Raw genomic sequence first — 12031 nt, 5'->3', positions numbered from 1 at the left:
AATAATTATAATTATTATTATAATAATAACTTAAAAATGAGTAAATTTTTCAAAATCTTTAAAATATAAAAACCCCCAAACATTTTAATGTTAAATTGCAATCAAAATTGGTTAAAAAAAAAACAAAAAAGCTAATCAATAAAACTCTATCGTCATCGTCTTTTACCCCAAATTCAGAACTCCTTAAAAATCTTCCTAATCTGCTCAAGAGTCACAAACAGAACCACCGTGAAAGGTCCTTGCCTAGAAATAGTAGGAATAAAGCCCTTGTAGAGTGCCATAAGACCCTCCGACCTCACAGTTTTCAAGGCACAGTCTACGGCCCCACGATAAGGTGGGATCTCCCCGGACTCCACCTTCATGTTCATCACCCTTGTCTTTATCACGTCCACTGGATTCGACGCCACCGCCGCTACAAACCCCGCGGCGAAGCTCGCCGTTACGTGGGTCCCAAGCCCGTCCTTCATCAAACCCTTTTCCAATATCATCTCCTTGAACTGATCGTATGACGCCAACTGCGACGCCGTCACGATCATCGCGCGGTTCACCGTAAGCGTCGAACCGCGCCACAGGCTAGCAACGCCTTCTGCCTTCGCCATCCGCGAAATGGCGTCGCCGACGCCCTTGTAGTTCCGGCGCTGCGCCGGCGGGAGCCGGCCATCGGCCTGCATGCGGACCATGGCTACGTCGGCCGGGTTCCCGACGGCGGCACCCACTCCGCCGGCTATTAGCCCTGCCGCTATCTTTCGGGTCAGCGGCATGTTTCCGGACTCCGGGTCGGCCCACTTCTGCTTAAGGACGTCGTAGAGGCCCATTCGGGTTGTGGAGTAGAGTGTTTGACGGAGGACGGTGGCGGAGACGCCGGAAAATAAAGCGGCCACCCCTTCCTTTTGAACGATACGCACGCCGACAGAGATGGGTCCGACACGCGGCGGCGGAGGAACGTGGAGAGTAGTTGTTCCTGGAGCAACCATGGTTGCAGAAGTTGACGGGAAAGCGAAAGCGGGACGGAGAGTTTGAATCCGGTGTGGGTTTTGGACATGGCCTTTCTCACCCTGGAGTTGCATTCGGACCTTAATGAGATCCAGAGGGTGAGTCGAACATCCTGCAACAATGGAAGCTATACCTCCTTCAACAAAACCTTTGATACCCATATTGTAAAATTGTCAAAAGACAATAAAATAATAATTAAAAAAAAAATCCAATTCAAGATCAAAATCAACTGGGTTTCTCAAAATTGTTTGTGGGATTTTGAGAGTTGGTCGAACAACAAAAAAGGAGTTTAGGACCAGTAGGAGTTGGGTTTCATATAAGTGGAAACGAGAAGATGAGAATGGAGGCCAAAACCTATGGAGGAAGAATGAGGAACGTAGGGCCTTTGAGACATATGCCGAGTTAAGAATGGGGTGCTCTGTTTGTGCGTCTGGGGGAAGAGAGCGTTGGAGAATATATATAGTAAGCAAAGGAGAAGAGAAAATGAAAGAGGATGGAAGAAGAAGATCCGCCGAATGATGGTGAATGGTAGTGGGTTATGGTTGTAAGACGCGGTTGGTGGGTCCCATTACCCAACTCCTACCAAGAAGGAAAATTTTGGTGGTCATAGAAAAAGCCCCAGAGCGACCAGACTTGACCGCCAGGTCTTTTAAGCTGATTTCCGTGTAGGCTTGACTTTAAAGTTAACCCTAATTGTTAAGGGAAAATTGATTTGTGCTGTGTGTTTGACTCGGCCTAGATTTCTCCGATCTTCAAGATTAGTCCTCCGATGGCAAAATCTCCATGTTTATATTAAACAAACAAATAAAATTAATAAATATTGTTTTCTTGAACACCGATTCTCCCCACAATAATAAAAAAATATAAGAAAAAAAAAATTACACTTTATTATTATGCTTCGTGATTCATTAAGTAAATATTAGTTCCATTTTAATATTCCTAGTCTGCAAAAGTTATATTTTTTATTTTCATATTTAAAATATTGAAATTTAAACCTATAAATCTTAATTTGTTGTATTTAGTTCAATTAAATATTTTAATCAATTGTGGTTGATATTAAAATGTATTTTTATTTTATTTTATTTTATTGACAATTTAAACCTTTTTTAATTTATTGTAACTTAAGTCTTCTAGTTTTAAATATTTTTATTTAATTACCTAATTAATATTAGCAAAAAAAATAATACTAAAAATACCAATTAGCCTATCAAGTTATTTAAATGTACACATGTCATTATGTGATTAATTTATATTTAATTATACTTATTTTTTCAAAAATTAACTTATTTATATTCAGGTTATATTAATATATTAACCAATTAAATAATACTACATCAATAACTTCATAAACTAATTGATATCTGTAGTGTTACTCCCAAAAAAAAAAAACAAAATCCGATTTTAACCAATCGAAAAATTCAAGATTTGAAGGTCTTATATGCAGTTTCTCCAAACTGTAAAATGCAAAAGAGCAATTAACCTTCTGATTAGCAACAAACAAATACTGTTCATTTTAAGTTAAAAATTTTTATAAAGTGATAAATGACTTTTTTTTTATATCATAATATTTCATACTATGTAAATCATATATTAACCTTTTATACCAAGTAAGACGTTACATATTATTAAATTCTATAGCAAGACTATTTGTCACCATTAGTAATGGTTATTAATGAAACCAGGTTGACACGATAGGAGTTATTTGGCTTTCTAGTTTAATCTTTTTGCATTTTAACATTAAAATATTAAATGGAGAAGTGAACTTTTAATTTAACCTATGTTAGTACATGAGGTCAGTTGTTTTAACATGCAATCTAAATCACAAATATTGTAATACCCCGATTCAAGAAAATGTCCAGAATTTAAATTTTTGACCAAATTTGATCGAGGTTAATCAAGTGGGTTCTACAGTTGACTTTTTATTGTTGAAGAAATTTCGTATTGACCGAGGTACCATGGCAAAGTACTCGTCAACACGAGTTCATAGACTAGTAGTATGCCAAAATCGGAGTTAAGAATAGAAAGTTATGGTCAAAACAAAATACAATCTGGGTCGACAAGTTTGGGGTTTGACTTTTTATTTATATGGATTTTGATGTTGACTCTTATACTAACAATAGTGCTCATTGATACAAGCCTGTAGGCTAGCGGCACATTTAATTTAGATTTATGGTTAAAAAGTTACGAGTCTGTAAAATTATATCTATTTTTCCCGGGAATGATTTTACCGATTAATAAAATATTCAAAACAGTCTTTGATTTATGCCACGTGTCACCGGTTGTGATGCATCACATATCCTGTTTATAAAGTGCCACATGTCATCATCAATAAAATATTATATTGCTATTATATTATTATATTATTATATTACTATTTTTTTTTCTTTTTCTTTTTTTTCCTCTTCCCCCACGTGGGAAAAATACTCCCCCTTTCTTCTTCTTGTTCTTCCTCTCTCTTTCTCTCTTTTTCTCTCTCTTCCTCTCTCTCCTTCTCTCTCCCTCTCGAGTTCCCACCAACAAGCCCTTTTCGACTGCCGGATGGCATGGTGGCCCACGAATGGGCTACCCTGCCGTTGAATCTCCAGCTGGTTGGCCAGCAGACACACCAGGATCGGTGCCCAATGTCGAGGGTTAGTGCTCCTCTGGTTGCTGGGCTTTCCAGCGGTCACCAGTTGTGTGATCAGTCCCTTCTCCCTATTTTGGGTCTCCTTATCTAAAAAATGACCTTTATTCATTCAAATTCTAAACAGATTGTGAGGTACATGGAGAGGACATTCGATCACCGCCGATAAAATTAAGGCCAGTGGAGGTTAGTTTCGTGTTCCTTATCCTCTTAGCTTTCCATTGGTACTTTATTTGTGAATTATGATGGTATATTTAAAAAGATGTCATTTCAATATAAATTATTATATTAAATGTGAAAAATTAAAAAATAAAATTAGATTGTGTATATATATGTTTATATACACATAATTATGTGTATGTTGTGAATATGTATATATGTTTCATATATAATATATATATATATATATATATATATATATATATATATATATATATATATATATGTGTGCATAAGTGTGGGTGTATGCCGTTGATATGTGTTAGGTTGATATATATGCATATATATTTTGCGAATACATGAATATATGTAAACAACTATTCAATTGTTAAAAGAATATGTATATGTATTGTACATGCATACACATGTATACAACTATTCAATTGTTAAAAGAATATGTATATGTATTGTACATGCATACACATACACACTCGTGTATATATATGGGTACGTGTGTATATACATATATATATATATATATATATAGAAATTCTATGGTGAGGACGGTCCGCATAAGGACCGCAGTATTAGTGACGGTTTTTCATAGTATTAATGACGATTTTTTAGAAAATCGTCACCAATATTATGAAAAACTATCACCAATACTACGGTCCACATGAGGACCGTCCGCACCATAGACGGACTGTATATATATATATATATGTATGTGAGTGATCCACCTTCTAAAATTATTTTGGGTTGTTAAATTAAATATATTGTGTGTTAATTAAATATATTTTATGTGTTGAATATTTAATAAAATTTCTATTTAAATTTATGATGCCAAATTAGGATAAATTAAAAATATATGTTGTACCAAATTATATTTTGATTTTTTAAGAAATTATGGATTTAAATTTGGTTAAATTAATGTTAATTTATTGTTAAATTAATGTGCAAACTAAAAATATTATTTTATGAATTTATATATTTATATATAAATTTTCAGGTAATTTTAAATAATTTTTTGTATAAATAAATTTCAAGGAAATTTATGAAATATTGGTATTAAATTATCGAGCTCAAAAATGCATATTTATGTATTTAAATGATTATGGATTTGATTTTATGGTGTTGAAAAATTGATGTATTTATATTGGTGGATTTATCGTATATTTATTTTGTATAATAAAATGCATTTACTTGGAATGTTAAGAAAATATTATGTGTTTAATATTTAAGAAAATTGTTATTTGAATTCATGATTCCAAAATTATGTTAATTTAAATATGTGTTGCATAGAATTTATGTCTTTGGTTTCCAAGAAGTTTTGGTTTTAACTTATTGTTAAATTTATTATTGAATATATAATGCATAATGAAATGAGTTTATATGAATTTAATTATATGAATATTATATGATTTTAATGTTATTTTTGGTTTAATTTGATTTTAAGGATTTGAGAAAAATAATTGTTTTAAGTTGTTATGCTAAAAAATATATTCATGTATTTAAAAGGTTATGGATATTGTTCCACAGTGGTAGAAATTGATGTATCTAAATCAATGGATTTATGATGATGGCTGATTTTACGGGTTTGAATAGATATACTAAATTTGGTGGTATTTATGAGATTTCGATATTTAAAAAATTATAATTTTATGATTTTAGATGCACTGTACAGTATTGGTGTTCTGTACTGTATATGTGACTGTGACTGGCATGCAAATTTATAGGGTCTTTCTGTGGGAGCTATGGACCTGAGGATGGGTAGGTATAATGCAGAGTGAGCATTAGCTATCCCCCTCATGGCTAGGACGACTGTTGAAAGCATCCGCGTTGTTGGGATACCAAGGCGACCGAATGCAGGTTCTCTATTTAACCTCCACGTTAGAGTGGTACTTGAGACGCTTAATGGGCCTACCACCACTGGTATATATGTACTAGTATTCTATATTATATTTGTTGTTAGCGCGTAAGTATATAGAGTCGTCTTGTGGGATGTCATAAACTTAAGGGTTGGCAAGTATTATACAATGAGTATCAACCGCCCTCCTTCTATGGGCAAGATGATTGTTGATAGCATCAGCGTCGTTGGATCGCCAAAGCGACCATTACAGGTTCTCTCTTTAACCTCCCCGTCATATAGTACGTCAGACGCTGAATACTATTTCGCACCACTGGTATATCGTATGGTGCATCAAGTATCTTTTCATATATACATATATATATATATATATATATATATATATATATATATATATATATATATATATATATTGTTATGTTTGTTTGTACCGCACCACATGGGAGCAACGACCAAATTTGGTCCATGAATAGCTTAGCCTCGTAACTATATTGCCTATGAGTTCAGAGGGTTGAATGACCATTATAAGCAACCAACCTAGATTGTATTGGTAGCAAGGTTCCGGCGACAGTTAGTATTATGGATCGCATAGCATGTTATATGGTGTAATATACCGCCGATATTAGTATGTATATATCATAGTATAGTTATGAATTTTAAAATTTTATTTTTCTTATATTACCTTATCTATTTAGACTTGATTTTCAAATATTTATTTTATTTGCCTTTATTGTTATTGTAGTTATTAATATTATTTTTATTGTTATTAATATTGTTACTATTATTATTTAATTATTTATTTATTATTATTGTTGTCACTAGTTTTATTATTGGTATTTTGTTATTATTATTGTTGTTAATATTGTTACTAACAATAATAATAATAATAATAATAATAATATTATTATTATTATTATTACTTTTATTGGCATTACAATCATTTATTATTATTGTTGTTGTCACTATTTTTATTATTGGTCTTTTGTGATTATTATTGTTGTTAATATTGTTATTAATAATAATAATATTATTATTATTACTTTTATTGGTATTACTATCATTTATTATTATTATTATTAGTATAATACGGAAGCCTTCATGCAAGTATGTAAGCCTTCGGATAAATGTGGTAGCCTTTGAGCAAGTTGTGTTATTATCGTTATTAATATCACTATTACGATTGTTGTTGTATTAACCCCTATCTGCATTATGCATTAGTACGTTGTAAGACGATATCGAAGTGTAGTACAATGGTAAGTGGGTGGTGTAGGTGGACGTAAAATAAAAATGTATTTATATTATGGAAGTCCCAAAAATTTATGCAATTATTTATAGTAAGGTGGAGGAATAAGGGGGTACTGTCTAGAAGTGTGTTTCCGTACATGAAACTTTTGGGGCATGCTCTATCTTAGAGGAGATGCTGTCAGATTTTCGATAGTACAATCCTGTATGGGTTTCCCCCTATGATCAGAATCTAAAATTCTGGAAAAGGATCATGGGTGAGTTTTGACAAATATCATTAAACCGAACACCACTCTTAGAATCAATACAAAAATCAATCATCAATTCAATTCATCCTAAAATCTTAGAACCATTTGAACATACATTTCAAGATCATCATCATTAAAAGCAAGTTCCACATAATCTCGGCATTAAGCAAATTATCCAACAACGTTCAATCCAAGCTCCAAATTCTCATTAGAAGTAACATGGAACACGAAAATCATTTTCCAACAAGTCCAATAACATAAATAATCCAAAATCAAACTCCATAAACTTCAATAAACCAAAATCCATGACATGCAGCTACCAATTTTCCAGGAAAACTTACAAAAAATTCAACTCAATTAGATGTTGATAGGTACGGCATGCATTCAAACAGTTAACCAACAACGCCACTTCAAAATCCAAGGATCCATACTTAAAAATCATCATGAAAAACCAGAACTCTAAGATCAAAGCTCAAGATTTAACATGCAATCACAAAATTTCAAAGATCCAATTTTAAAACCAACATGCATGTAATTAACTAAGGATCCAAGCTCACCCATTTTCTTCAAAGATCAACCACAGGAAACACCAAAACAAAGCTCAAAACCCAAATACCCAAAACATAAATCATTCCCAAGCTAAAATTCAAAGCAAAAATTGAGAAAAATATTGAAAGAATATTATTCAAGGCCCTCCGTTTTGAAAGAAAAGAACATCAGGTGTTCATGATTTTTACTATTATACTAAGTTTTCTAAATAATATAAGATAGTTAATATATGATTGTATACGTTTAAGTTTTCTTAAAATATATATTAGCATAATTATTTTTATTATTTTATGTTGGAGCAGGAACTCGAACTCAAGGTCTTTTACCTGGAGAAAGAGGGACTTTCCTGAAGGTGACAATATTAGCATGATTGACGAAGCTTTTTTTTTTTTTTTTTTCCTCCCCTTTTTTGAGAAAAAGAATAGTTTATTAAGCAGAAAGTCCGGAAAAATCATCGTCTATAAAACTTAAACGGCATTGGATACAATAGTCATTACATTATTGAGCAAGCTCGTAAGAGCCTTTTCTTTTTACCATGAGACAAGAGACAGTGAGGTACAGTTTTTTGGATATATAATACCATAATTAAAAAAAAAAATTACTAATGTTTCACAAAAATCACATGAATATTTGTTTAACATATTCACATTTAATTTGTGGATTATCTTAATTTTTTAATCAAAACTACAATAATTACCTAATTCAAAGGAGAAAAGGGTATGAACAAAATTTAAATTAAAAATTATCGTTTGCGAAAACAATGAATTTACTATTCATCAGTGATATTGTCCGAGCAGATACAAGGCTTTTTGTTTTGTTTTTTTTTTTAATATATATATATATATATATTATTAACAGCAACGAGTTGAGAGATTGGATTATTTAAGTGTGGTACTAGGAGCCCCTCAATTATTAGTATTTGCCACTCTACTGACTCTAAGTGCTTTTGGACCCGGTTTTGAACTCCGAGGCTACCGTGCAAGATCCATTTGTTTCTTCTTCTCCTTTCATTGGCTAGTCCATATTTAATCGTCCCTATCTACAATATATATATATATATTAGTGTTGTTTTATAGTATAGATGTTTGCAATTTTGTAAGATAGACGTTTAAAAAAAACAATGATATTTGAAGAGGTCATCGACAATTCTATTATACAAAAATAATAATTTTTTAAGAAATTTTTGTTTTTTGAAAAGTTCACACTATAAAAAAATATAGACATTCATACCATAAAATTTATCTATATATATTTGATGAATTATATACATGCATTACAATAGAATAACCTCCGAAATGCATGGCTTTGAAGAGAATCATATATATAGTTGGCTATATATTATAAAAACTCAAAGAAAAAAAAAAAAGACTATATATGCATTGTTTAAAACACGATGTTTGTCCTTACAGGATACTTTAATGACAAAACAATATCCACACTCCACATATGAAATGATTAGAAAATAAAAAAGACACATCATTTCAAATTTTTAGATATATATATATATATATATATATAAAAAGAATCTTTCTATGGTCAGGTCAGTTCTGACTAAAATGGTGGGGTCAAAAAACGTAGGAAAATGCCTAGCCATTAAACTTCAAGAAGTCTCACAAACGGTTAAGATACTTTTCTATCACACGTAAGAAAATTGCACCTTCAAAAAATTTTCCTTTAACCTTCCTACTTTAAAATATCCTTTTCTTTCTCGCTCGCACCACTGTTTCACACAGACCTCATTATTTCAAAATTTCCAAATAAAATCCATCATCTATGTTTTTCACAGATCTCTCTATTTCAAAATTTCTAAATAAAATCCACCATCTCCTTCAAAATTTCCAAAGTAAATTCACTATTCAAATTCCCAAATAAAATCTACTATCTCTAAGCATTTCGAAGTTCCCAAATAAAATCTATCATCTCTTACTCTGCTCACACCACTGTTCTAGTTCCAGAAATTCTTTTATTGCTTCCACCACCTAGGATTTCTTTGCGATAATCCCAAATCCATTGAGGACTTGGGATAAATATTAGTATTTCTGAGCCATTGGATTTTTTTTTTTCCCTTTTCGTGAGCCTTTGTTTATTTATTTATTTATTTTTAAATGTGAACCAAAGACTTGTTAAATTATGCATTGTCTTATTCAAAAGTCACAATTGGAGATTAGTTGTGTAAACATGTCAACAAGTACTAGTGAAGTTCAACCGATCCAGATGTGCTCATGTGGCCAATATATACATTTAAAAATGTCAAGGACAGATAAGAACCTAAATTGTCAATTTTGGAAATGCTTAGATGAAGAACAGGTTGTACAGAAATGTTAATTTGTTGAATTTCCATTTGTTTTCACTTATAAAATAATTAAATTTTATATTTTAAATTGACATAGGAAAAAGATGTGGTAAATTCATTTGGGTAGAGCCTAAGCTTGACAAAATGGATATACTTATCGGTGAAATTGATCGTTTATCTTTGAAAGTGGAGATATCCAATAATATTCTTGAAGCAATTCAAAAGAATACTAAAAGGAGTCACCAATATGATCTTAAGCCAATGCTTTTGACATTAAAAAACGTTGGATTTGGTCTCCCTTTTTTTTTTTTTTCCCTTATCTTTCACTATTGTAATTTTTATTTATGCTTGTAAATTTTTTTAACAATATTAGGCAAAATAATTACAAAAGATTTTAACTAAAAGTTACAAACTCATTTAAAAAACTAACAAAATTTACCCAAAAAATCAAAAAAATTAAAAAATGAACAATGCTAACACTTTTGACATTAAAAAGCGTTGGCTTTGGTCTCTTTTTTATTTATTTATTTTTTCTTCTTATTTTTCACTATTATAATTTCCATTGATGCTTGTAAATTTTTTTAAAGATGTTAGACAAAGTCAAAAAATCATTAAAAAAACTAACAAATTTTCAAAAAAATAAAAAATAAAAAACTTTAAAAATGATCAAAGCCAACGCTTGGCTTTGGTATCCTTTTTTTAATTTTAATTTTAATTTTTATCTTTCATTATTGTAATTTCCATTGATGTTTGTAAATTTTTTTAATAATATTAGACAAAATAATTATAAAGGATTTTAATCAAAAGTTACAAAATCATTAAAAAAACTAACAAAGTTTACAAAAAACAAAACCAAAAAATTAAAAAATGGTCAAAGTTGGCTTTGGTCCATTTTTTTTTTCATTTTTTTTATTCTTATCCTTCATTATTCTAATTTCCATTGATGTTTGTAATTTTTTTTAATGATGTTAGACAAAATAATTATAAAGGGTTTTAATCAAAAGTTACAAAATCATTAAAAAAATAACAAAATTTACATAAAAAAATTCAAAAATTTAAAAAATGACCAAAGCCAACGTTTTTTACATTAAAAAAGTGTTGGCTTTGGCCTCTTTTTTATTTTTTTATTTTATATCCTTCACTATTGTCATTTCCATTGATGTTTGCAAATTTTTTTAATGATGCTAGACAAAATAATTAAATCCTTAAAAAATTTATTTTGTCTAACATCATTTTATTTTGTCTAACATCATTAAATCATTTGTAATTATTTTGTCTAACATAATTAAAAAAATTTACAAACATTAATGGAAATTGGAATAGTGAAGGATAAGAATAAAAAAAAAAAAATTTAAAAAGGGGACTAAAGCCAACGCTTTTTAATATAAAAAGCGTTAGCTTTGTTCATTTTTTAATTTTTTGATTTTTTTTGGGTAAATTTTGTTAGTTTTTTTAATAATTTTGTAACTTTTGATTAAAATCCTTTGTAATTATTTTGTTTAACATCATTAATAAAATTTATAAGTATCAATGGAAATTACAATAGTGAAGGATAAGAATAAAAAAAGGGACCAAAGCCAATGCTTTTTTTAACATAAAAAGCATTGGCTTTTGTCATTTTTTTAATTATTTAGTTTTTTTTAGTAAAGTTTTTTTTTAAAAATAATTTTGTAACTTTTTGATTAAAATCCTTCGTAATTATTTGTCTAACATTTTAAAAAGTAATTTACAAGCATCAATGGAAATTACAATAATGAAGGATATGAATTAAAAAAAAAATTAAAAAATGATACCAAAGCCAACACTTTTTAAAAAGCGTTGGCTTTGGTCATTTTTTAATTTTTTTGATTTTTTTTTTGTAAATTTTGTTTTTTTTTTAATGATATTGTAATTTTTGATTAAAATCCTTTATAATTATTTTGTCTAACATCGTTAAAAAATTTTACAAGCATCAATAGAATTACAATAGTAAAGGATAAGAAGAAAAAAAAAATTAAGAAAAAAGGAAACCAAAACCAACGTTTTTTAATGTCAAAAGCGTTGGCTTAAGGTCATAT

General features: G+C 30.1%; 1 protein-coding gene across 1 annotated transcript; it reads right to left on the bottom strand.

The window, feature by feature from the left end:
- Positions 1-37: 37 nt before the first annotated feature.
- Positions 38-1637, bottom strand: LOC107421308 (mitochondrial uncoupling protein 5). Its single transcript, XM_016030526.4, has one exon. The coding sequence runs from the start codon at positions 1152-1154 to the stop codon at positions 174-176; it is 981 nt and encodes a 326-aa protein (XP_015886012.3). The 5' UTR covers positions 1155-1637; the 3' UTR covers positions 38-173.
- Positions 1638-12031: the final 10394 nt, after the last annotated feature.

This window comes from Ziziphus jujuba, chromosome 5, assembly GCF_031755915.1.
Source record: "Ziziphus jujuba cultivar Dongzao chromosome 5, ASM3175591v1".
NCBI classification, from domain to species: domain Eukaryota; kingdom Viridiplantae; phylum Streptophyta; class Magnoliopsida; order Rosales; family Rhamnaceae; genus Ziziphus; species Ziziphus jujuba.
This window is presented reverse-complemented; position numbering and strand designations above follow the sequence as displayed.

Coding starts and splice junctions, on each gene's coding strand:
- LOC107421308 (XM_016030526.4), bottom strand. CDS start 1,154: ATGGGTATCAAAGGTTTTGTTGAAGGAGGTATAGCTTCCATTGTTGCA.